Source organism: Alexandromys fortis, unplaced genomic scaffold (genome assembly GCF_014885135.2).
Source record: "Alexandromys fortis isolate MF-2015 unplaced genomic scaffold, M_Fortis_MF-2015_v1.1 scaffold_164, whole genome shotgun sequence".
In the NCBI taxonomy this organism is placed as follows: Eukaryota; Metazoa; Chordata; class Mammalia; order Rodentia; family Cricetidae; genus Alexandromys; species Alexandromys fortis.
In genome coordinates this window covers 1405990-1433778 of record NW_026068047.1, presented here as the reverse complement: position 1 = coordinate 1433778, position 27789 = coordinate 1405990, and the positions used below count along the sequence as shown (strand labels likewise).

At 40.3% G+C, this 27789-nt stretch overlaps 1 protein-coding gene across 1 annotated transcript in view; it reads left to right on the top strand.

Moving 5' to 3' along the window:
• Cyb5r4 (cytochrome b5 reductase 4) overlaps nt 1-27789 on the top strand; it is a 51426-nt gene that overhangs the window by 17139 nt on the left and 6498 nt on the right. The window contains exons 5-12 of the mRNA XM_050118901.1: nt 8810-8839; nt 12110-12170; nt 13503-13560; nt 15284-15377; nt 17167-17199; nt 17684-17806; nt 24892-25032; nt 26259-26411. Of these exons, the coding sequence (XP_049974858.1) occupies nt 8810-8839; nt 12110-12170; nt 13503-13560; nt 15284-15377; nt 17167-17199; nt 17684-17806; nt 24892-25032; nt 26259-26411 (693 nt within the window). The remainder of the gene's footprint in view (nt 1-8809; nt 8840-12109; nt 12171-13502; nt 13561-15283; nt 15378-17166; nt 17200-17683; nt 17807-24891; nt 25033-26258; nt 26412-27789) is intronic.

Here is a 27789-nt window from a genome sequence, read left to right as displayed (position 1 = left end):
TGCTCAGTAATCTCACATTCTGTCCTTAAATAACCAGATTAGTGGCAGTACTGGTTATGGATGTTGGCTGAGTATTTTTTAGTTTAGTGGTTTTATGTTTATTTTTTTAAAGTTTTTTTAGAGTTGGCCTCTCACTCTGTTATTCCAGGCTAGACTCAAACTCATGATCCTTTTTCCATAGCCTCTCAGAGGTTGGGATTACAGATGTGGCAGGTGTGTGGCCCCATGCTCAGCTTTTGCCTGGTGTGATTGCTCTCACATGACTCAGAAGTCAAAGACTATAAGAAGTTATACAGGACAGTGTTACCTCCTGTCTTCGTCCCCAGGTTTACCTTGAATCTTCCTTGTCTCCTCACCTGTGTAGTCCCATTCTTGGGTAAGCTTCTTTTAAAATATAGTTACCTCTGAGTTAGAGCTCTCCTACAGCTGCTGTTCAAGGTCAGATCTTCCTGAACTCTTTCAGGAGAGCGCCCTCTGGGACTTTGAATGGAATTGCAGTGGCAGAATTACTTCCTATAACCCCTTTCTGTGAAGGGGTATAGTCATTTTTTTAGTGACTCATGACTCTTAAATTCAGAGCAGATTGGTCTGTTCAAGCAGAGTCTTCAACTAGTTAGTTCAATAAGTTTTGTAATTCGACACCTTATTGCTGAAAGTTTCTCTCAGTAAACTCTTGTGTAGGTCCTTGGGTTTTAGATATACACAGGAACACTCATGATAACATAGGATAAAAGACAGGTACTTAGATCTGTAAGAAGCAAAGTTAGAACTGAGCCCCTGTTTATGGCCTGCTCTTTAATGAAAAGCGTATTTAACAGCAAAGGGAGATGCTGGATTGTCTTGTCTGTCGTGGCCTTTTTTATAGGGTGTTAAGGGAAAAAAAAGAATTTTCCTCTGAGAATCTGCCCACAGTTCTCAAGGTAGTGGGGGTTCCCTTCCTGGTGTGTACTGAAGCCATTATTCTAGAACTTGGTTCTTATTAAAATCTTCATGTGCTTCCAGCCAGCAAGGAGGCCAGGAGCTCTTCAGCTTAGGTTTATCTCCCACTTAAGTACTATCAAGGATTTATATGAAAACAGGGGAGAAACTGGTTGTGATGGAATGACAAGAAAGAATTTTAGGGTTCTTAGTATAGCATAGGAGGCAATGCACCTCTTCACAGATTGCATGTCTTTCTTGCTTTCAGATCCCCAGAACCCAAGTAAAAGCTGCAGGTAGGAAGGAGTGCAGCATCTGTAATCCCAGATTGCTCCTACAAGGAGATCAGAGACTAGCCTGTACCCAGCTAACCTGGTTTTACAGCAGGACCAATACTCAAAGGCTGTCCTCTACCTGTGTGCCATGGCCACATACCAACAGGCACACACATGGCAACCCACGTATATCATATACTTGCATACATGAAGGAATGTTTTAAAGTTACTGTGTGAATTAACTGAAGCAAAATTTATCAGCCACCTAGAATCTAAGCCGTGTGTGTGTGTGTGTGTGTGTGTGTGTGTGTGTGTGTGGTGGGTGGCCATGGTGGCTAGAAATGCCACTGCTGTTTCTGTGACCCTTTGCTTCCCTAGTTATAACAGTGTATGTCTGCAGTCGTTAGAGGTGAACTAGCATGTGATGCTGGTTTTGTTCCTATGAAGAAGCATTCTTTTTATTGACAGGTCTGTGACAGTGTGGAAGAATCAGCCTGTTTGGGTCAGGAATATTTGTGGAGTAGTAGTGGACAGTGGTTCGAAACAACAAGTCGTTAGGAGGCAAAGACAAGAATTTCACAGCGCAGAAAAGCAATGTTTGTGAGCAAAGGGACTTTTTTCCTTAAAAATATTTTATACAAGCCGGGCGGTGGTGGCGCACGCCTTTAATCCCAGCACTCGGGAGGCAGAGGCAGGTGGATCTCTGTGAGTTCGAGACCAGCCTGGTCTACAGAGCTAGTTCCAGGACAGGCTCCAAAGCCACAGAGAAACCCTGTCTCGAAAAATCAAAAAAAAATATTTTATACAAAATATTTTGATCTTTTTTTCTGCCCGAGATCCTTCCCACCTCTCTGTCCACCCACCTACCCATCTTGGTGTGCCTCCCTTTCTCTCTCTGAAGCAAGATGAAAATCAAAGAAAAAGAACAATAAGACAGAAAACAAAGACTGCAAAAACATGAACAAAAAAAATAAACTATGGAGACTGTTTTTGTTAGTCATCTACTCCTGGGCATGGAGCCTGCCCTGGAGAGTGGTTGATAGACCTAGTGACACTCCTTTGGAGAAAACTGGGTTTTCTATAGTCTGCGTGTGCCAGCTGCAGATAGCTCCTCGCTGGGATTAGAGTCCTGTGTTTTCTTCCCCTCACAGTGCTGGTACCCTGTCTGGCCTGAACTTGTACAGGTCCCACGTGTTCTTCCAGTCTCCATGAGTTCACGTGTGCATCAGTCCTGTTAAGTCTTGGAGACATTGTCTCTCTGGAGCCATCCATGAGCCTTTAGGGGAGGGGGCTTGACAAAGACTTCTCATTTAGGGCTGAGAACTTCAAAGTCCCTCACTCTCTGTCCATTAATAGGTTGTGGGTTTCTGGTTAATTCCTATATACTGCAAGAAGAAGCTTCTCTGATGACGGGTTCAAGGCACTGTTTTTTTTTTTTTTTTAAGAATAGCATTGGTAGTCATTTTATTGCCATGTTCTTTTTTTAAATATTTATTTATTTATTATGTATACAGTATTCTATCTGCATGTATGCCTGTAGGCCAGAAGAGGGCACCAGACCCCATTACAGATGGTTACGAGCCACCATGTGGTTGCTGGGAATTGAACTCAGGACCTTTGGAGGAGCAGGCAATGCTCTTAACCTCTGAGCCATCTCTCCAGCTTCTGCCATGTTTTTATCAGAATAATAGCAGTAGGTTTTCCTTGACACTTGTGACCTATTTAGTCTCAGGTTTTCTTTAGCAGCGTCAAGTATGGGATCCATTTCATGGAGTGGGTCTTAATTTCAATAGAAAAGTGGCTAGTTACTTCTGTAACACTTGTGCCACTATAACCCCAGTATGTATGCAGGCACATGACTGTTGGAGTGTGCGACTTGTGGCTGGGAGATATTGATGAGTACCTTTGTCCTCCTGTACTGTACAGATCAGTCAGTAGCTTTTAATTGGGCTTAGGTTCAGCTTCTATGTGTTCAGTGATGTAAGTGTTGTCTTCATCACCAGGACCCTGCCATCAGATTGTGGACAGCAACCCCGCAATCTTGACAATAGCCTCTGATGTTTTGGTGGGGGTTCCATAGGTCCCCTTAGCCCTCAAGTAAAGGGACTATTAAAACCTAGTTTGAAGATAACTTATTATGTAGACTGAACAGAACGTTTAAAGGAACTAAATAGTTAAAGAGAAAGATCTAATGATATACCAGGAAGAAGTAAACGGCTTTAGCAGTGAGTAGCTTGCATGCCTCTCAAGGAGGTGCATTGGGGTTACCCACAGTAGAACTCCGGGACGACACAGGAAGAGAGGCTGAGGGCAGATGGGGAAGAGACTACCTGCAGTGGGAGTGGGGGTGGTAGAGATGCTGAAGAGGAATTTCCTACAGTGATGATTTTTCAGTATCAAAGACGGGGATTTTCATAATGACATAGAGTGAGCATTTCACCATAACATTTCCATACATGCATTAGTGTATTCTCATATTCACCTCCTACATTCCCTCATCCTTTTTCTTCTTTGCCATCTCATATCCACAATGTCCTAATCCCTTCTACTAAAATTGTTTGTATGAGGCAAACTGTCAGAACCCAATGTATAAAGTCCCAGAATTGGCATTTTGTGTGCATTTCCACACGAGGCAGTTCCAGTTCTCAGTTTACTTGATTGATTGTAGTGTGGTCCTGATGAAAACAGCAAAGCTGGCAGACCCAGAACCGAAGCCATGGCAAGATTTACTGTGACCAGGCAAGAATTCAGCTGTTTATTATAGTCCTTTATTTAAAAGGTATTGTAGATTGTATTGTGCCTCAGAAAGATTTATTAATAATAAATTAAGGAGTTGAGACCACTTATTGATAATTTGTATCACAGAGGCACCAGATTGTCTGATAAATATGAAGAATGAGTGATGTTCTGCCTTCATTCTCTCTGGCTGCCATGATGGTTGTCAGTCGTGTGGCTATTGAACTCACATGCCAAATCAGATGTACTGTAAATATACACTGTACTTCAACTATTCATACTTCAAGTATGAAAAATGCCAGAGTGAAGTATCTCATAATTGTTATATTAATTACACGTGAAGTAGTAATATTCCAGGTGCAATGTTAAATATAATATAGTTTATTTCTTGCTTTTACTTTGTTAGTTTAGTTATTAGAAAATTTTAAATTATGCTTTGAGTTGTATTATATTTCTTTTGGGGAGCAGTTTTAGATCATAAGTGTACTTTAACATTTTAATGCCAAATTTAAAAATACTCATATTTTTCAGTGGCAAAGTATATCTCAGGAATAGTGTAGTGATGAACTGGGGGCAGGCCTGCTTTTCGTCCCGCCCGGCTCCTGCACAGCTAACTTTACACCCGAAATAACAACACACAAACTGTATTCATTTAAACACTGCCTGGTCCATTAGTTTCAGCCTCTTCTTGGCTAATTCTCACATCTTGCTTAACCCATTTCTAATAATCTGTGTAGCACCACAAAGTGGTGGCTTCCTGGGAAAGATTCAGCATGTCTGACCCGTGTCCATCTTGGGCTGGAGCTTCATCGCATCTCACCTCACTTCCTTCTACGAAGCATCCTGTTCTGTTTACTCCGCCTACCTAATTTTCTGTCCTATCAAAGGGCCAAAGCAGTTTCTTTATTAACCAATGAAAGTAACACATAGACCCTCCTCCATCAGAATAGTCTTAATCTCTCGTTGTTTTTTTCATATTTACATCTATGTATTTAGGTTTCGTGACCACTTCCTAACAGTGAACAGTTTCTAGTAAACAGCTAGAAGCAGAGACTAGAACGCTCAGAGGGACAGGGCTGTCAGGTATGTGAATTTAGAGCTGCCCTAATATCTTGATTTAAAAGTAAAAATGCTGAGGCTTATAGGCACGTGTACCTTACTTACTAAAGACAACAGAATTGTTTGCCTGACTAATGTTGTCCACTTTTGAATAATTCATTGCTTCTTTATTCTCAGTGCATATCAGTTGGGGTTATTTTCCTCCTCAAGGAACACTGCCAATACTTAGAAGCATTTGATTATTACAGCTAACCTGGATGCTGCTCGTGTTGTGGACAGAGGCCAGGGATGCTCCTACTAGCACACAGTGCCCAGGACAGACTCTCATGACAGAATTATCCAACTCAAAGCATCACTAGTGCTGAAATGGAGAAATCTTTGTATATGCATTGGTAGTAGTAGTTGTTGTTGTCATTCTTACTATTGCTATTTTAGCATAGCATCTCATCTAGCCCAGTCTGGTCTCAAACTTGCTGTGTAGCTGAGGATCTCCTGGCCTGTATGTCCTGAGTGCTGGGATTGAGGTGCTGAGCCATTAACTTCAAGGAGCCGTGTTGCCATGTCAGCAAAGGACAGCTGGTGAGTGGGCTGACTGCCAGTGGAGGCTCGGCATTGGTGGAGAGTTAGTCCAAGGTTCTTTTCCGGAGCCTTCATTTCCTTTTAGGTAAAATGGAGACAGTTCAGACAGACAGGCAAAGCGCAAGCTTACAGGCCAGCAAAGCCTGCAAGGTGTAAACACAGGCAAGCGGACTTAGTGAAGCAGCCTGTACCAGATGAGACATGTGCTCACTTGGCTGTCTTGCCTTAGTTGGCTCTTGCTGCCTTAGTGCTTATTGTCTGGGTGAGGTTTTGGTGTTTATGTGTGCATATGTGTGTGCTCACATGTGCTAGATTTAAGGGAGGTAATTTGTTTTACAGGACTATTCTCTGAGCCAAACTACTGCCAGCTTCAAGAGTCCTCTGAAAAGATCACATAGCTGGGCTTTGTTAACTGTTACTGTTCATTCCTAGAAGGAAGAGCAGGGAGAGTCATGGAGGCTACTTACTTGAGAATTCAGCCATCCTTCCCAACTAGTTGTGTACAGTTCTGCCCGAATTACACATGGCCTTGGGGGTCTCAGAGAAGGGCTAGGGGACATAGATGGGGAACGAACTAGGGAAAGGGGCTTTATCTACACAGCCATGGAGATGTTATCATCCATGCTGGGTCAGACCTTTCAGCATGGCTGCTGTAAGGTCTCTCATGCTCTTGCCTCTGACTCCCACTCATTGCTCTTAAGTAAACCTGAAAACTCAGTGGCTCCCAGAGTGAGCTTTAGTGGAATTATAAGTTGATTTGTCACTGGAACACAGGAAGAAGGGGTTGACACTGTTTCTCTCTCCCCTAGGGAAGGAATTCTAACAACATAATTCAAGCTAGGGGGTGAAACACCCCTATTAGGAGACAGATGCACATCTGAACTGCAGTATTGCAGTTGTGTTTTGCAGTACTGCAGCGACTGACTGATGTTTATTTGGTTGGTATTTATTTTGCTTTCTGGCAAAGCTGATTTGGGAACATGTGTATGTTCACCCTTGTCACTCCTGTCTCTGATCTGCCCTTTTCCTTACCCTGCCACACTAAAGAAGAATTGAGTGCTGTTGGCTGCCAGGGTTGCCTCTGAGTGACTAAGCCCTTGGAGAGGAGGGGCTTTGGCCAGGCAGAACACTGCCATTTAGCCAACATGAGGAAGAGATCTCAGTTTGCGTTTTCATAGAGACTTCCAAATGATGCAAGTAGTTGTGGAAAGAGAATATTGGATTTATTCTCAGGGAAAAGGTTTCTCTTCCAGCTAAAATGATGCAGATGTAAATGTGTTTAACATGGAGAAGAGCTTATATGGCTCAGCTTTTTAAAACTTAGACTGGGGTAATTTTGAAGGTAATTTAAATAATTTAAAAGCAAACTTTCTTCACACTGGAATTTCTTATATTAAAAAATGGGGAAAGGACATTTCTGCAGAATCCATTAAGTTCTGGCAGACTGAATTCAGTGCATATTAAGAAAATAGTCCTCTGATGTAATTTTTTTCCTAGAAACAAATTACCTGGAATAATTTTTCAAAATCTATGAGTGCCTTGGGTAAAAACAGAATTTTTTCATGACAAATGAGATTTATCGGATTTCTGGCTCTGTAGCACACTGAGATGGATTTAATAGACAGTACTGTGAGTTGTTCTTAGGTGAAGCAGATAATCATAGCTGCAGAGGCCATAACAGGTAAAACTGTGGAGGGCAGTTAGGACAGGCAGTGGTTGTCAGTGCTCCCTTACAAATGGTAATGGCTAGGTGTTCCTTTGGCAGTGATGGCAATAGCCACTTGAGGTACAACTTTTATGGTGTTTTAAGTCTTGTATGTTTTTAGGAAGTATTAAACAACAACATGAAGAAAAATAGGACAGGATTTGTAGGGAGACAGATTCACTCTTGACTTTGGTGAAGAGCTCTGGATCCTTCTAGGCCTTGGCTTCAGATCCTCTTTGTTCCTGAAGAAGAGAAGGCAGTAGTCTGTTGTGTATAGAGTTAGTTTTATTAGAAGGGGAAACGATGACTAGGTGGTCTTCTTAGTCATGGCCACTTGTGTTGGGTGAGTGAATTAGAGGAGTGTATGGGATTTTGGATTATTATAAATTAGAAGACAGAAGATTCGAAAGCAGAGCCTGGCACGCACCTGCAACTCCATCACACGGGAGGATAATAAAGAAGGGCTGCAGGTTTGAAGGATAGAGGGAGGGTACTTTGATTTAAGTACATTTCTTTTTCTTTTTGTTTTGTTTTTCAAGACAGGGTTTCTCTGTATAACAGCCCTGGCTGTCCTGGAACTCACTCTGTAGACCAGGCTGGCCTCAAACTCACAGAGATCCTCCTGCCTCTGCCTCCCAAGTGCTGGGATTAAAGGGTTGCACCACCACTGCCCGGTTTACATTTCTTTACAGCATGGTGATGCCATTCTACCATGTCACCTTTCAGTCTGACTTCGGGACGTGTTATCTTAGCTTGTCTTCCTTTAAAGCCCGACAACCTGCTGAGGGGATGAAACCATAGTGTGTCACAGTTGTGCTTACTAAGATATATTAGACTTTGGTGAGTTTACTGCTATCCTGAAAGAAAATACCTGTTGAGGGTTTTCTGGGTTGTAACTCTAAGAATTGTATTATAAGTACATGTGAAAGTTTTAACACATTTACCTGATTTTGGCCACTTTATGTTTATAACAGTATACATACAGACTGATAATAGATAATAAAACCCATTTGGAGTGTTAATATTTGTATTTAATAGGATATAACCTAATAAATTCTGTTTTCTTTATATTAATTTAGAATATGACATCTCAGATAAAACTTGGGGTATATGTGCTCTTTGGAGAAATAATTTGTGGCTCAGTTGTAAAACACATGCCTAGCATTCTCAGAGTCCACAGATTGATTGCCAGCACTTGGGGGTAGGGGTCAAGAAATAAATTCCAAAATACTGAGGGATGTAGATTATGCACAAGACATACACACGTACACACACATGCACACATACACACACACACACACACACACACACACACAAGCACGCACAGAGCCCTGGGAAGTGTCCTGATGATCTTCAGAGACCACACTGACTTACTTGAAACAATGGCTCTCCATGTCATAGTCCCATTTCTGTCCTCACCCCCTAGAAGAAAGCAGCCCTTTGAGACTGTTAATAGTTTAACCAATAAAATGACTTGATAGTCTCTTTAATGATAAAGTATTCTTACCTGACTTTTTCTCCCCAAATCATCATACAGACTGCCACGAAGGAAAGAAAGTCTTAAATGGTAAGTCATATGAATTAGTGATAAACTTATATGTTGATACTGCTTCACAGAATTGTCTGGGGTATTTGGATTAAAAAAAAATGCAAAAGCTGTCTTTGTCTAAACTTAAGGGATTTACTAGAACTTTATGTGCCTTTTATTTCAACTATTACTTTTAAAACAATTACTTTTATGAAATCTCTAAGACCAAAGCATAAATGTTTTTAGTGACTAAAACAGGACTCAGGTGGCTCCCTTAGGTGTGTGTGAGTTCACACTGGTGTCAGGACACAGATCCAAGTAGCATATTAATCTGCTGTTCCTTGGTTGAGCAGCACAGACATCACGGTTGGCACTGCCCCTTTCACACCCAATTGAGGTGTGGTGTTAATACTGACTGATGAAATTCATGGGGCTCCTCTGACTGAGTGTATTATTGTACCTGTAGATCCAGATTTTTTTTCTCCCTTTTTGCAAAACAAAGTTTTCAGAAGAATCACCTTTTTTTAAGTGTGAAAGTAGCCTGTAATTTGCAACTTAGGATGTTTGAAGTTGCCATGGTATAACACTGCAGGGAATGCAGGAAATGAAGGGCTGCTCTTAGGCTTATCTGGTGCTTGGCTCTTCTGTGATGCTGCAGAAACAACCATCCTCCTTGCCTGTCACATGTCGCTTTCAGCATCTTTACTGCAGATGCTCTGTATTTAATGTTTCAATTAAAGATATTCTTAGATATCACTCTCCAAGTAATGTGGAACCATTACATGTTGTGACTTGGATTCTCTATAGTAATGGGGTATAGTTGTATCTATTTCCATATATGTATCTGTGTATCTATGTATGTATTTGTATTTTATAACTGTTTCTCACATTTGGCTCAGCTAAGTCTATGTGGTAATTCTATATTATGTTTGCAAATGTAATCTGCCTGCTCTCTATGTCATTATTTCAACAGTTGATTAAAATCCTGAGTGGGATAGATGAGTTTTATTTTATAGTAAGGCCCAGAGCCCTTAATCTGATGCCATTCTGTCAGCCAACACTTTGAACACCTGACTTACTTACTCTGCTCTGTCTTAGACTTACCCCCCGAGTCTCCAGAGGATGTGATTCTGTGGTTTCTTTTTGCTCATGCTGAAAACAGGATAGATTCTGTCAAGTTTGGCCTTGCTCTTCTAATGAGCTGTATTTCTGTGCTACTCTCTTGAATTTTAAAAGGTACCTGGAAATGGTCTCTTATGTGCTTTCCTGTTGAAGAAGAAAAAGCAATGGTTTTGCATAAGGCTCTAGTGCTAGCACAAAGCTTATGTTCAGCCCTTTCTGATCTTAATCAAACATACAAGATCGTACAAGATCAAAAATGACTGGAAATGTATGAATTTTGTTGATGCTTTTTCTCACAGTAAATTTTAATTTTGATGCATTTTTTTTGTTTTTTGTTTTATTGGTTTTTCGAGACAGGTTTTCTCTATGGTTTTGGAGCCTGTCCTGGAACTAGCTCTTATAGACCAGGCTGGTCTCGAACTCACAGAGATCTGCCTGCCTCTGCCTCCCAAGTGCTGGGATTAAAGGCGTGCGCCACCACTGCCCGGCCCTTGATGCATGTTTTTTAAGAGACCACCAAAATAAAAAATGACAATCTTTAAATAAAATATCTTTTACCACTTTCAAATAATTCAATAAGACTATTTTTTTTTAGTGTATTCATTTTAGAAAATGATGCTTGTGGGTCTGGCTTTAGTTATGAGGCCTGATGGTCACATACATCTTTGATGCTCTTGGTCTGAAAATATAGTGTGCTCTGCATAGTAACAGTGGAAGAGATGAAAGCTGAAGAAACCAGACAGGCTTCACCAAGAGCCTCATTCCCAACAGTATTGCTGTTTTGCATCCGCACTTTTCCTAAGCCTGAGTATATAGGGAAGTTCCAGAAATCTCTAACCTCTCTCACCTGGAAGAGCTTCCAACTCCAGCCTCCTGTAGTGATTGTTCCTAGTCTGGGAGCTCTAAGGCTAACTGGATAACTGTTTTTTTTCCCCCTGTAGTTTGAGACGTGGTAACAAAATTAAATAGTTTATTTTCAAAAGTTACTTAGCAGTCCAGGCACAAACAAGGCGCTCCTCTGGAGGGAGGAAACAGTGCCTGCAGGCTCTCCAGAGGGCTTCCCTGTCTCAGAGCTTTCTGAAATGACTTGAAAACCAGTTGGTGTAGCCCTTTAAAGGCCATGTTGATGTAGACACGTGTGAATTAATCAAAATGGAAAAGAATACCATATTGGTGTGCCAGTAGAGCTGCAATATTCAAGCACTGTGGTAAGATGTGTCCATTTCTACAACTGTGCTGGTGGTTTAAGTCAACCTGGTACAGCCAGAGTCCTCTAAGAGGGAGAAATCTCAATAGAGAAATATCTCCCCATAAGATGTGGCTGTAGGCAAGCCTGTAGGGTATTTTAATAAGTGATTGATGTGGGTGGTGTCATCCCTTGGCTTCTGCTGGTCCAGGGTGCTGTAAGGAAGCTGGCTTGAGCAAACCTTGAGGAGAAACCAGGAATAGCCCTCCTTTATGGCCTTTGCATTGGTTCCTGCCTCCAGGTTTCCTCCCTGACTTTCCTCAGTAATAAACTGTACTATGGGTCAGTAAGTGGAAATAAACTTCCCAAGTTGATTTTGATCATAATGTTTTATCACAGAAATGAAACCCCTAACTAAGACAACAACCATTTTGACTAAAGCTAAACATGCATGCATACTATATGCCCACCAGAATTGTAGATTTTGTTCTTTAAAATGTGCATGTCAGTGTGCAAGGTTTATAACCACGTTCCCATAATAGTACCTGTTCAGGAATGACTTATTAATAGAAGAGTGGGTGAATTGTAACTAAGTCATACAATGCAATAATTTTCAGTATAAAAAGGAACAGACTACTTATGTACTTAACAGAATGGCTAAAATCTCAGGAAATTCTAGGTTTGACTTGTTAGAATTGTAGTGCATATAAGGATGAACAACAACAAAAGGCCAAAATCAGCCATGCTTTATGATCCCTTTCTATACAGCATATAGGGCCACTAATATATGTCCATGATTTAAAAACTAGCTTGGTGTCATAAGTCACAATATGGTTACCCTTGGGAGAGAGCAAGCTATAGGAAAACACCCAAAGAACATGCTGGTGACAAGGGTCTTTCTTGCTTTATGGTTTAGTAGCATGTTTATTAAGATGTCCCTTATGTATGTGTGTACATGGGTTTAGTGTGGTGTAGATAAATTACTGTTTTTCTTTGTGAAGGCATGCTTCCCAAGAGCCAAGTGACAGATACACTGCCCAGGGAAGGCCCTGGTTCTCCAAGGTATGCACTCTTCTTTACATTCCCAAGTGAGCACTTCTGCACACTGCACAGACACTGCAGGAAAGAACCTAGCACAGGGGTTGTTTCTTGTTTACTGCCAGTTTTGCTTAGCACACAAATGGCAGCACCTCTTTATCAGATGGGTTGCAGAATAAGGTTGTTCCATAAGTGATTTTTAGATAACTGAAGTTTGATCTGTTTTAAATACTTTAAACTACTATTTTAAAATGATTTTTTTCTTTCTGGTCAGGTAATAGTGACTCACACCTTTAATCCCAGCAATTAGGAGGCAGAGGCAGGTGGATCTTTATAAGTTCAAGGCCAGCCTGGTCTGCAAAGTGAGTTCCAGGACAGCCAGGGTGGTTACACAGAGAAACTCTGTTTCACAAAAAAAAAAAAAAAAAAAAAAAAAGCATCAAAAAGAGTTTTTTTCTAATAATGATAAAATGCATGTTCAGGATAGGAAGTTTAGAAAACATAGTGGTAACCCCTTTAAACCTTAGACATAGATGCCAAACTCTGGGGCTGACTGACTTATACAATACCTTCACACACTACATTTGTAGTACTGGTATTATAGTGTCGTCTATGAGCGATATCTTTTGTTGTTAATATTCTGTGAAAACTTTTCTGTATTCCATCACATAGCCATACCATTGTTTATTTCAATATTCAATCTTTATATGTCTATTTTGGTGGTGTTTTTAAATTTAAATTTTAATGGAAATTCTTTAATATGTTTTAATATTTGACAACCTTGGGCATTAGCCCTCACCTTTCACCTTGGTTGGAACAGGACTTTTTCCCCGTGACGTTTGCTGCCACATGTCTGTGAGCTTTCAGGGATTCTCCTGCTTCTGCCTTCCATCTTCCCACAAGGAAACTGGGATTACAGATGTGCACTCCCTCATCAGGCTTTAGGTGGGCTGTGTGGATTTGCACTCTTGTCTTGGTATTTATTTAGCAAGTATTTTCCACTGAGTCTTCTCCCCAGCTCAAGAATGAATCTCTTTAGTAGTGATATTTTCATTATAGAGAAGGAAGGCAATGAGCATGCACATTGCTTTGTGCTCCTTAACAGCACATGTATGTATTCTATTATTCTCTGAGAAGATTTTTTAGAACAATGTATAGCCTTTATTTGCCCAATTTGGTGGTCTATTTGGAAATAAATGTCAGGTATATCATGATGACTGTAACATGTTAAGTTACCATGTAGATACGAGTTTTACGTGAAGTCTATTTCCCACTGTGGATTTTAAATGTTGATAATTTCACGTGTTATTGCAAATCATTCTGGATGTTTTCTTATTTCACTTTACTGTCTTACAGCTATGACTGGTTCCAAACAGAGACCTCAGTCACCATTGCTATATACACCAAACAAAAGGTAAACATTCTGTCGAGAACAAGAGGAAATAAATAGGAAGAATTAGTGCTTTTATTTACATACAGATTCTTTTCTAAGATCTTTTTTTATATTAGCTTATTTGTTCTCCCTAACAATCCTGAGGCAGAAAGCAAATGTTCTCCCTATTTTACAAAGAAGGGTTAATTTTTTTTCCCCAAAGCCTGTGTTTGGAAGCTAGGTAGATATTCTGGCTCCTGCCTGGCAGATAGCTGTTACCACCCATCTGTGTAGCCTGTGAACCTATTGAGTGTTGTTCTGTGTGCTTTCTAGTTAACTTTGCTGTAAGAGTACACTTTCTGGGATTAGAAAGACTATACTGCTGAGACTTAATATACTTGAACTGTTAATGGTATTTGGATGCCCCTTGGAAACAACGTTAGGGAGCTTGCTCATTTATTTGTGAATCTTCACGTGGCACTTCTTTTATATAAGTCATATATAAGTATATATACGTCAGAAATGTGATTCTGGGCCAGGTCCACAGACTTGTTTCACAGGGTGGATAGTCCAGCTAGAAAGTTGAATGAATATATTTACATTGTTTTCAGCCACATCCTCCAGTGCCTGCTCACCTTCCACATTTGAGGAGCCTTGGGACTAGAATTTATTTCTACAGTAATTTCCGTGGGGTTTGAAATGCAGTGACTGAGGAAAGGGGACATTTACGAATGGACGATATGTGTAGTGCATGGTATAAGTAGTAAGGACCACAACACCTCTCTTTCATTTCTGTGTACTACCTATACCATGCATTGGACACATCATCCCATTCGTAAGCTTCCAGTTGAAGAGAGGGAGGAGGGAATATATGAGTAAGGGAGGTCAAGATCACGATGGAGAAATCTATAGAGACAGCTGAACCAAGCTTGTGGAAACTCGGGAGCTCTAGACTGACAGCTATGAGGCTCCATGGACTGAACTAGGCCCTCCATATGTTGGAGACAGTGGTGAAGCCTGGACTATCTGAGGGGCCCCTGGCAGTAGGACCAGGATCTATCCCTGGTTCATGAGCTAGCTTGTTAGGACTCATTCCCTATGGTGGGATGCCTTACTTAGCATTAATGTTGGGGGGAGAGGCTTGGTTCTGCCCCAACTTAATGGACGAGACCTTGTTGACTCCCCATGGAGCCCTTACCCCTTAGGAGGAGTAAATGAGGGGTAGGCTGGTGGAAGGGAGGTGCACAGGAGCAGGAGGAGGGGTGGGATGGAGAACTATGTTTGGAATGTAAATGAAATTAAAAAACAAAACTTTAAAAAAGTTTCTTGAATAATTTTGAGATTGGTGGAGATCAATAGGTTACATACTTTCTCAGAATCACACGGTAGTGGAAAACTAAAATGAAAACAATTAAAGATCTTAAATTCTGGGTCATAGTCTTAGTTTTTTTCTTTGTTGTTTCTTAAAAAAATATTCTTAAACAACTAATAGATGCTGACCAGTGTTCTACAGATAGTCTGTAGGGTTCATGACTTTAAAACCATGGCCACAGTGGATGTTAAACAGAGGAAATGTGTGCTTAGAATTACAGTGACGTTCATAGAAGGGAAGGGACTTGCTTATATGAGGGAGAAATGAGAACCAAGAATAATATTCATGTTGCTTGGAGACGTGTACCAGGAAAGTGCCCCTCATCGCCTCAGAAATGGAGTTCTCTGGGGGCAGTTCTCATTTTTCATCTTTCTATTTTTGCTTCCTTTTAAGAATATCAGTTTAGACTCAGTAATGGTTGACCTCCAGGGTGACTCTTTGAGAGCAGAAACTTTTATCCAGGATCATTCTTATCTTATACATATTGGTGAGTATCTCATTTTTACTAATGGGAATATTTTCATTTTCTTTCACTATGACAATAACATGGTCTGCTAGTCTAGAAGGCTGTAATATTTTATCTGCTATCATCATTTTGGTTTGTCATTTCTGATCATTTTACAGTCAGTGTTTTTCCTTCATGCTAATAAAAATGGCAGCATGGTTCCCTTTCCAAATTGAAGTAATTATAAGCCTAACGTGTTGTCTGTTGTATGACAGAGCCCCGACTTCATGCAATCAGATGTGATCAGAATCAATCATAAAATATCAGTTCACTTTTATTAGTGTCTTACTTGATGGCTATAAATAAGACTCTGGAGACCTCTGGTCACCATGTGAGCATTACTTACTGGGATGTCCATTCCTTGCGCCCCAGGACATCAGAGGCAGCACCCAAACAGCCTGGACTGCAAGCTTGCTCATCTCCTAAGAGCCAGAGATAAGCCTTGTTAATTTTGACCTATCGGGGTAAGAAGTTCTGAAACCAAAGAGACCAAATGTTGGATCTGTTTGTCACCTATAATGAAATTGAGTCTAAGATCTCATTGTTTTCTCCTCTTATGACTATGATGTATTTGTAGTAACACACACAAAACAATCCCTGAACAATAGCAAATATATATTAATTTTTTAAATTTTTTAAATAAATTGTCAGTGTGCATATGTACATGATGTGAACATGCAAGTGTCATGGTATAAATGTATGGAGGTCAAAGGGCAGTTTTATGGATTTGGTTTTCTCCTTTCTACCCTTACATGAATCCTGGGAAGGAACTCGGGTTGTCAGGTTTGCATGGCCAGCACCTTTACCCAGTCATTCATAAATGGGGAATGGTTGTGGGGTGGGGACTGTGGGGCCCTATCCCTTGGTACTGAAGAACAGGCTACTAAAGGAATCTGGGTGAGGGGGCCTGCTGCCGTCAGTTGTCTAAACACTGATGAACCAGGCTCCAGTGGATAGTTCCAATGCAGAGACCACACTGATAACCATGGTCCAACCCAGAGGGACACAAACAAAACAAAAGACATGAATATGAGAAGGAGATGAATAGGGAAGAGGACAGGTAGATGGGGGAAGAGAAGGCAGGGCTGCCAACAATCAGAGTGCGTTTATATACATAGGAAATTGTCAAGAGCAAAATTAATAATAATAAAACAACTTCTGGATACCAGTTCTGCATTGGAAAGACTGAAACAGTGCAGAATGAGATTTAGAGCAGAGTGATGAAGCCACACTTTGCCTTTGCTGTTTACGGAACAGATGTTAGTGAATATAAAGATCTGTCTCCTGTTAACCATTAACCATTCATTGCATTCATAATACCTGAAAGTGCTTGCTTGCTTATAGGCTCTCAAAAGATTGATATATATATCAGACAGACAGACACACACACACATATGAAAAGCTAAGTTGACACTGTTCTGGCCTGTGTCAGCAGGGCACAGGACGCACAACCAGCCTGCAGTGTTGCCTCCTCCCCCAACTGCCCTTCTTGAGTCTCACTCTGTATGATTGTCAGTCTGGAATGAAGGTCGGTTACCAGCTTGTGAGTGGTTGAATATTTACTCCTCAGTCCATAGGGAGAAGTATGGAAAGATGGAAGAAATTTAAGCAATTTGACTCTTTCAGAGCACGTACTTTTTTTTTAGTCTCTCAGTACATTCTTCTAGTCTTGAGCAGTTTGAAATAGTACATTTAAGTTGATCTTATAGGTATAGATTGATTTTATGAATTGAATTTTGGTGGTAACCAAAAAACTTTTTTTTTATTTCAGAGCTAAGCCATGAAGTTCAAGAAAATTTTTCTGGTAAGTACTAAAAACCAGAAAGAAATTATGTGTGTATACACACACACACACATAGGCATGTATAGGAAGGGAAAAAAACCAGGCATTTGTCTTTATTTTTCTTACATATATTTTCATGTCATAAATACATTAATTTTAAAGTACACTCTTTCTGGTTTCTGTTTTTCCCTCTTTTCTCTCTCCTTGCTATTTATTTATTTATTTATTTATTTATTTATTTATTATGTATACAATATTCTGTATGCATGTATGCCTGCAGGCCAGAAGAGGGCACTAGGTCTCATTACAGATGGTTGTGAGCTGGATTTAGCATCAGATAAAACAGAAATCACTTTTACTGACCAAGTGAACAAAATCTTATTTTTCTATTAATTTTTATTGTTATATAAGAGCATGTTAGTGTACCCATATGAGAAAGTTTAGTTTTAGAATAAAATTTTGCATTTAGTATCAGTGAAACTAGTAAAATTTCTTTTCTTTTCAGTACGGGTCATTGAGAATGTTGGAAAAGTAGATATTGTTCTGCAAAAGAGAGAAAATATTTCTTGGAAATGTCTTGGTCAGCCCTTGGAGAAGCATGATTCCTTTATTCCAAAGAAAGATACAGGTATGCAGTACTCTTGTTTCTTATATTTGTTTTGTAAAGGTTTTAAGTAGCATTTTATTTATTTGGCATGTCTCTGTGTGGGCACACATCCATACAATGGTTTTCATGTGGAGGTCAGGGGACAGTTTGCACGACTTGGTTCTCTTCTACCACATGGGTCCTGGGGATCAAACTCGGGTTGTCAGTCTTGACTGCAAGAACCTTTACCCACTGAGCCATTCCACTAGCCCATCTTTTAAAAAAAAAAATACTTGATGGTGTTCCAGTGTTTCCTTTTCTCTGTGTGACCTCTCATCGCACAATCTTGTTTGTTGTTTGTTTTGATGTTCCATACCAGATGCCGTCTTTGATATTTCTGATCTCATGTCTGCTCATGTTTCAGCTGGTAACGGCTGTGCATGAAGGGTTGGGCTTGTTGCCAGTATATTCCCTGTGCAGATGAGTGTTTTCTCTGAGGACAGTTTGATGCCAGGATTTGTGAGTCTCCTGGGAACAGTATTCTCCCTTCACACAGTCTTTGGAAGGCTTGTCTGCAAAGAAAGCTGCAGTTCTATAAATGCGACTTAGTCTCATCCTTCTCTTCCTCCTGTTTTTTTTTTTTGTTTGTTTTTTGTTTGTTTGTTTTTTTATTTTTTATTTATTTATTTATTTTTATTTTTTAATTTCTCTTCCTCCTGTTTTTGTTTGGTTTTTGGTTTTGGTTTTTTGTTTGTTTGTTTGTTTTTGTCAGACCCCCCCCCCCCGCTAGAATACTGTCTTAGTTAGCTAAAGTACTATGACTGCTGATCACAGCTTAAGAACAGAGTTTATTTTCTCTCAGTTGTGGAGTTTATAAGTACAGTCTTGGTATTGGCAGGATTAGACTCTTCTAAGGCCCCTCTGCTTGGCTTGTGTGCTTTTCTGAGTGTGTGTGTGCACGTGTGAGTGTGTGTTAACTTTTCTTAAAAGGGCACCACTCTATCTGGAAAGGGACACGATTGCCCTCACTTTACCTTAAGTACTTTTTTAAAGGACCTGTCTTCAAATGTAGTTACAGTTTAAGGTCCTGGCTGCTGCAGTTTTGCCACTCTAATGAGAGGACACAGTCTACTCTACTGCATGCCCAATGCACAGACCCTTTGCTACTTTGTAATTAGATTAGAGGGGGCCCATGCACGGCTGTGCTAAGTAGGAGAGAGCTTAAGTAGGGTGGCGAGCATCTGAGCCCTTAAACTTTTAACCCGAAAGTTTCCATTTTACCTTTTTCTGATGTTAGCAGTGGTGGGTCCTGCTAACCTCAGGGCATTAAAGGGATTTTTTTCTGTTAAAAAATTCCAGTCTGCTGCTGCTTACATTTCTGGTTTAGGATTCCACTTTCTCAGATCTGCTGAGTTAGTCACTAGTCATCTGCTTTTTTTTCTAGTTCCCAGCATTTTTTTCTTTTTCATTTTTCTTTATTTTTAAAACACTGTTTTCTTATTTTACATACCAATCCCAGTCTCCTCTCCCTCTCCTCCTCCCACTGCCTGCACCTTCCATGCATCCCACCCCTCATCCACCCCTTAGAGATGGTGAGGCTTCCCATGGGAGTCAACAAAGTCTGGCACATCACTTTGAGGCAGGACCAAGGCTCTCCCACCATATCAAGGCTGAGCAGCGTATCCCTCCAAAGAGAATGGGCTCCAAAAAGTCAGTTTAAGCACTAGGGATAAATCCTGGTCCGTCCCACTGCCAGTGGTCCCACAGATGCCCCTGCCATATATCTGTCACCCACATTTCAGAGGATCTACGTTCGGCCTATGCAGCCACCCCCCCTCCCATCAGTCTGGAGTCAGTGAGCTGTGGGTTTCCCCATCATGGTCTTGATGCCTTTGTTCATATCCATCCTCCCTCTCTTTGACTGGACTCTGGGAGCTCAGCCCAGTGCTAACTGTGGATCTCTGCATCTGCTTCCATCAGTTGCTGGATGGAATTTCTGTGATGACAATTAAGGTAGTCATCAATCTGATTACAGGGGAAGGCCAATTCAGGTTCTCTCTCCACCATTGCTTAGGGTCTTAGCTGGGGCAGCTGAGATGGGAAAAAAGGACAGAGAGGGAGAACAAAGAAAGAGACATCTTGATTGAGGGAGCCATTATGGGGATAGTGAGAAACCTGACACTAGGGAAATTCCCAGGAATCCCAGCATTTATTTTCATCCCTCCTGTTCTTTCTGTCCTTGTAGATGTATGACCTAAGCAACCAAACATATATGTGCAGTCTGTTGCAGTCATTTAGTAGGTTCAGATGATAACTCTTTGTATTCAACTAAACATCTTTTAATTTTTAAAGTTATTATAAGCTATGGAAATTCAAAATAACTTCTACTCTCATGATTCAATATAGAACTAAAAATGTATGGGAGTTTGGCCCTACCAATAACCAATTACCTAGTGATTCCAGTTGGGTATCCTAGAGTCGGAATCAATCCTGATACTAAGAAGAGGCTAAGTGCAGACCCCAGAGTTAAGGGCTTGGTTCCGTGAACTTCCCAAACTTCTGGTGCCCATCATAGTTCCCAGGTTCTGTACTTTTAATAAACCAACATTAGAGTTTTCACTTCCCCCACCTTGGGTTAAAAAAATGTGCTAGAGTGTTTTGCAGAACTCAGACACAGAGGATTGTGAGACGTGTAGAGCTTCCATGCCATCTATAGCTTTGCCGCTCCCCAGGCATCCCGTGTCCAGCAAATGTTAGACTTTCTGAACTCTGTCCTGGGGGTTCATGTTATACATCCCTGACCATTACAGTTCAGCATTCGGGCCCCATCCAGAGTCTGTACAGAATCTACTAAGAGTCACCTCCTTAGAACAAAGATCCTGTCATGCTGGGCATTCAAGTGATTTGCAGTTCTGTATCAGCCATACCCATCCCTGGGAAATTACAAAGACTTCAAGAACTAGAGTGAAGGCCAACTCCCCATGGCTGTTGCTCTGTGTCAGAAACTGGAGGCAAAAGCCAGTATCTTTTTTATTATTTCTCATTATAAATATACATTTATGGGTAATTTGTATTTCAATCAGACATCCTGTTTTTTTTTTGAGTGATGTCATATGTTGAAGACTGATTTAGCACTGTGCTATGAAACAGAAGCAGAAATTATGTTCCCAGGAAGGAACAAGAACATATAACAAACATAAAATGGAGAAACAAGCCTACAAGGGTGAGTTATGCAGTCCAAACACAGCACACTAAGGGAGCCTTACATAAAAAGACAGGTGAATTTGATATCGAGTGACCACCTACAGAAGGTGGACTTCAGGTGTTTTGGAAGTGGGATCCATAGCTTTCACAAAAGCAGCAATCTTCAGGGGATGTTTGGGGGAAGCTGCACATCCTTACCAGCTGTTTTGTGCCAGGCACTGTACAGGTTATAGAGGGGAAATTCTTAAGATTATATGGGACACTTTAAACCACTTTGATTTTGCCATAGCAGTGTGCTGTGAGCCTTGTGGTATTAGGTAGGGGAAGAACACAGAAGACATGGCCTAATGTAGAGATCCAGCAGAGAACGGGGAGGGACACTGCCACCTGGAAAGAGAGCAGAGCCTGTTGCCCAGGATTATCCGCTCCTAGTGACAGAGGAGTCCTAGGCCGCCAGATAAAAGCCTAGTCAAAAATCAGTGATTCTGAAAACCACGGCTGACCTCCATTTGAAGATAGAATGACAGTCATTGAACTGCTTACCCTGTAATTTCCCGAGGCTTTCTGTGAACTCTTTTATCTGCGCTATAAGTTTCTTTTAGTCCTGAGCCACCATTTAAAAAGAAATCTTGAATTTAAGAAAAAGTAAAGGAAAATCAGGCAGGAAGGCTTCAGCCATGTTCTTGCTGACATTGGAGTCGGGAGTGGTACACAGTAGATTTCCTGCTTTGGAAATAGCTCGGTGTTTAGGTACCTGTTTTCTTTGACATATGAGCAAAGACAATTTTTCCTTTCCCTTTCTTAAATCGTGACCTACACTGTAGTGAGAATTCTCACCTCACCAGTGTATCGTTGGTTTGTAGTGAGAATTCTCACCTCACCAGTGTATCGTTGCTTTGCTGTCAGTCCACGTTGCATTTACAGTCAACCGCCATATGGTTCCTAGGTTTTTGATGTGTCTTAATAACATTATTGACTTTTTAAGATCAGTATGTTTTTTAGGTTTTAGTTTGAAATTTTAGTTTGAAAGCAATTCTGTAAGTTGAAAACCAATGTGTTCTCATGGCAAATTGTTATTGCCGCCGAAGATTCAGATGCGGTCAAACACAGGAGTCAGAGACCGGAAACTGTGCTGTTGTGTGCCTTTGCTCCAAATGCAGAGGCTGTGTGATGCTTGGCTGCATTTTTCCTCCCCAGAATGAAGAGTATGAATGAATAGTTGTATGTATGTGTGCACATGTGTGTGCCTGTATGTGTGGACACATTGAGAAATCATTATTTTTTTTCTAGTCCTAATCTCATGTTTTATTTATTTGCTTTTCCTGTAATATAGAATTTAATACCTGGATGAGGGATGTTTTAAAGATCTGTCAATAAACAACCCAGAAAATTGGTCCTCTCCAGCATAAGCAATCACTGGTGTTTTTGATCTTAGCCATTCTGACTGGTGTAAAATGTTATTTCAGAGTTGTTTTGATTTGCATTTCCATGATGGTGAAACATCACCTTTCACAATAACCACAAATAACAAAAATATCTTAGATAGGTAGGATCAACATTAAAAAAAGGCAATCCTACCAAAAGCATTCTGTAGATTCAATGCAATCCCCATCAAAATCCCAACACAATTCTTCAGACCTTGAAAGAACAATAATCAATTTCATATGGAAAAACAAAAAACTCAGGATAGCTAAAAAATCCTGTACAATAAAGGAACTTCTGGAGGCATCACCATCCCTGACATCAAGCTCTATTACAGAGCTGATGTCATTACAGTAATGAAAACAGCTTGGTATTGGCATAAAAACAGAGAGGTTGACCAATACAATTGAATTGAAGACCCGGATATTAATCCACATACCTATGAACACTTGATTTTTGACAAAGAAGCTAAAATTATACAATGGGGAAAAAAAGCATCTTCAACAAATGGTGCTGGCATAATTGGATGTCAACATGTAGAAGAATGAAAATAGATCCATATCTATCACCATGCACAAAACTCAAGTCCAAATGGATTAAAGACCTCAATATAAATCTGAACACACTGAACCTGATAGAAAAGAAAGTAGGAAGTAGTCTTCAATGCATAGGCACAGGAGACTACTTCCTAAATGTAACCCCACTATCACAGACACTGAGAGCAACAATAAATAAATGGGACCCCTGAAACTGAGAAGCTTCTATAAAGCAAAGGACACAGTCAATAAGACAAAAAGGCAGCGTACTTAATGGGAAAAGATCTTCACCAACGCCACATCAAAGGACTGATCTCCAAAATATATAAGGAACTCAAGGCACAAAATGCAAAGAAAATCTATATTGAGAATCAATCTTATTCATTGAAAATGACTGTGACATGAAATATCAGTGAAAGCAGGGAAGGATGAAGTCCAATGCTAATACATGTGTATGTCTGAGAGAGAGAGTGTGTGTGTCTGTGAGTGAGTGTGTGTGTGTGAGTGTGTCTGTGAGTGTGTTTGTGTCTGTGTGTGTTTCTGTGTGTGAGTTTGTGTGTGTATTTGTGTCTGTGAGTGTGTTTGTGTGTGTGAGTATGTGTGTGTGTATGTGTGTTTTCTTTGCACTTTACTTCTGATGTTAAAAATATATGTGTGTGCTCTTAAGTCAATTGAACTTCTTTTGTGAATTGTCTATTCCACTCAATTGTTCATTTATGGATTTCTTTTATACAACCACAGAGCTAGAAGTTTCTGTCTTACTGAGAGTCATAAAAATAGAAAAGCCCTCACCTACCAAATCAAAAAAAGAACTAGAAATATCAGTTGAATGCAGCAAATTCCTGTGTACAAGATGACCATAAAATATTCCCGTGTCAGTGATGTGACAGACTTTGGTGATTTTCCACGGAAGGCCTCACCCTCTCTGAGGACTGAATGGGAGGTGCAAGGGAGAAGAAAACAGGGAGGGAGAGGTAACTGGGATTAGTATGTAAAATGAAAGAAGATTGTTTAAAAAATAATAAAATGGTTTGTTCCTTTCTAGTTTATGAAAGTGTGTCTTCTGGATTTCAGGAATGTTTTTGCTTCGTTTTAGGAAGCGTGCTCCTGTACAGACAGGAACGAGAGACTCTGAGCACGTGGGCTTTGTGATATTCCCTTCCTTGCCTTGCCATCATTTGATCATAATTATTAGTCTATTCACAAACATCCTCCTGTCTATTCTTCATAAAATATAAAGAAAGTCATATAAGTACTCATGTCACATAAAATGCTTTATTAAACAATATTGCTTTTCTCTAGCTGAAATGTCTTTCCAATTTTATTTTCAGATACATAAAAAATAATAAAGCTGAAAGAAACATTTTAAAAAAAGGAACTCAAGGAATTAGACATCAAAATTCTAAATAATCCAATTTAAAAATGGGGTACAGAACTAAACAGAGAATTCTCAACAGAAGAAACTCAAATGGCCAAAAGGCACTTAAGGAAATAACAGTTTTCTTTCATCAGAGTGTGGTGTTAGCCTACTTGACAGTGATAGTACTGTTAAATCCCAAGTACTCAACTTTTAAAATCTTTTCATTGGGAAAGAAAAAAAAAACTTGAGAATGTAACCATCTTTATCAAATATTTTTATATGTACAATCAATATCATTATAAACATAAAGCCTAAAATATGGAGTTGCTTACAAAATATGTATAAGAAGAAATTGAGTTTTAATTTCTTGAGACATGTTTTTAATGTGCTGTTACAGGTATGAAGAGATAACACTCATTAGACTTATTAATTCTCCATTTTTCAAATTATAGATGTGTTCACATGTTTTACAAGGTATCTTAGAATACAATAGGCTTGTGAAGTTACTGAGCTTTAGAGCTGTGTGCACAGTAATGAGACTGGAGTTCTGGAAGAGCCGAGTGGAGCGTGGGTTCCACTCGTGACCTACTCGTGTTGCCTTCTAGGCTTGTCCTACAGAAGGTGCCAGCTGATTTCCAAGGAAGATGTTACTCATGATACAAGGCTTTTCTGTCTGATGCTGCCTCCAAGTACTCACCTTCAGGTGCCAGTTGGGCACCATGTTTACCTCAAGCTCAGTGTCACAGGTAAGGGGATTAGAGGCACGGTGGGGTGGAGTGGGGGGACATGTTATTTTGTACAGTCGTCTAAGTTACTGGCCCTTTTGGACACCTGGCTTTAATGTCAGGAAGCCTCTGGGTCTGTGGCTGCAGGGGTGTGAGGACTGTGGCTTTGCTACTGATGACCTGGACAGGGAGTGAGCACACAGTGGTCCCCACAGGGAGTATCACTAGAAACAGACCTGTGTCCTTGGTATCTCCCAGGGGCTGTGCCACTCAGGAGACTGAGTCTATAAAACTCAAAACAAGTGAATAACTGCACATAGTTTCCTTATGTATGCTACCAGTCCAAGGTGTTCAAAACTGTGTCCCTTGCTGTGTGGATTACTTTTCCCTTATTTCATCCTAAATCTCTTCATGTACTTATTTCAATTACTCCAGTTCTTACGGATAGCCAACATTTCTTGGCCTCTTGAAGCTGCAGCTCCTTACTTCAGTCTGTGTTTGTCTTATAGACGCCTTGCTGGGACTTGGTGTAGGTGTTCTTCCGTGTGGTGCCATGAGGCTCTTCGTCATCACTAGTGCAGACTGCTGCCAGGAGCTGCTGTCTCCCGTAGCATGGCTCTCGGCCAGTGAGCTTTTAGTTGCATAGGAAATAATGAGAGCCACGGATGAAACTGTGGTCTTTCAAATGTTTCATGACTCTTTTCTTTAGCACTTGATCAAATCATTTTACTTTTACAAATAAAACTTTCCATGACCTAATTAGATTATCATTCCTTTCATTCAGCTGCCAAAATAATAATTTTAGAACATTAAAACAATCCAAAATATATAAAATTAGAAGTGAAATGCCTCCTTTTCTTTCTCTAGTGCTCTCATTGTTGACCACTATCTGTTGCTAAGTGTGTGGTTTATATTGGAATTGGTCTGTCTTTATTATTACATCTCCATGGAAAACTTTGATGCCATTTTATTGTGGCCTGCTTCACAAATTATATGTCTGTCTGGATTCATTATTATAGACTATACTTAGTTTTACAAAAATTTTACAAAAAGTCTGTATAATGGTTAAGCATTGGTTTATTAAGATTATATCCTTGAATTGAAACATGGATGTGGAGCATCTCATTAAAGGTGTATATACATTAGTTTTAAACATTCACTGATAGCATCATAAAATTTTTATGTTTTATCTTCATTAAGAGATTTTTAAGTATTATACTTTTCTTTGTTTTGATTTTTTTTTCCAGGTGCAGAAATAGTAAAGCCATACACACCCGTGTCTGCCTCCTTACTCTCAGGCTTTAGAGAACCAGTTCCTCCCCCAAATAAATACATCTACTTTCTGATCAAAATCTATCCTGATGGACTCTTCACACCAGAGCTTGATCGTCTTCAGATTGGTTAGTAATGTTGATTTGTAGCCTTGTTTGTACTGTAGATTGAATCAGTGAGTGATTCTCTGTGATCTCCCTGTGGGAGTGTATTATGCACCTTAAACTCAGCATGTCTTCTCTTTGTCTCGTACTCCATGTCCTCCATCTTTATCATTTGCAGCATCTCTGTTCATCTCTGCCCTGCTCTGGAGACTTGCTCATTCCCCCAATTCAGTCAGCCGCAAGGTTTGCTGTCATCTTTCCTCCCAACCCTGTGCTCTGAAAGCAAGCCTCCATCCTTTCCATTTTGTCCCCTAACTGATCTCTCACACGGCTCTAACTAGTGTCTTTCTCTTCGTGCATATCCCAGCAGCTTCTCCAGTTCCTCTGAGAATAGACTCACTTTTCTCCCCAGCTTATTTACCTGTACTGCTCAACTCCCTGCAGGGCTTACAAGGGCTGCTAGGCTCTAGCTTTTGTGTTTGGTATCCTCATTCTTAGGTTCCTATAGGACCCTCATCTAGAATATCCATCAGCCCTTCCTTTGCAAAGACTCGACAGATGAGCACTTCCATTATGAAGCCCTCCTTCTCAGAATCACTTAAGAACAGTTGCTCATGCTCTGTTTTAAGAGGAGCACACCGATTGTTTGTAAGATTGACATTTACAGGTAGAAAGTGTCTTATTTCCAGGACCTAGCTTGACAGTTGGTACATACTAGGCTGTCAGGAAACGAACCTGGAAAAACTGGATAAGAGATTATAATGTCTCTGAAGATGCGAAATCTTTCCTTCTTGTTTCTGACCCTTTCTCTGTGTTTTCTCATTTTTCCCTACCTCCTTTTGATTCATTTTGCCTTAATGGCAAAAAATGTTCTTTTTCTTTCTCTGTCAGCATCAGCTCACAGTGGGGCCACAGAGTGGACTGTCAGTGAAGTCTTTATGTTACTTCTGAAAGGAACTTTAGAATCCTGTAGTGTGATTGTTCCTTAGACTGTTAGTACTGTCTTGTGTAAAACTGAGGAAATTATAAGCACCCAAACATTTAAGATATAGTATTTAAATAACTTCAAGATAAGGAACAGTTTTGTTTTTTATTTTTCAAGTTATGTTGGAAATTTCTGGATATACCCTGGTGGCGGTGTTCTTGTATGAGAGGTGTGGACAGTCCTGTCAGCCGACCCCCACAGAAACTAGGCAACTGCCCAAGAACAGTTGCTTTCTGATCCTGCTGTTTTCATAGGAATTAAGCTCATGATGGCTCTTCTCGTTTCAGCTGACAGATCTTTTTAAGTCTTACTGGAGAAGTCATGGCACTGCCAATGTCAGGCTCCGGAATACATTTGTTTCCCGTCTCTCCTGCCCAGCTGGGCCCTGTGGTTACTAACCAGTGTGTAAATAGCAAA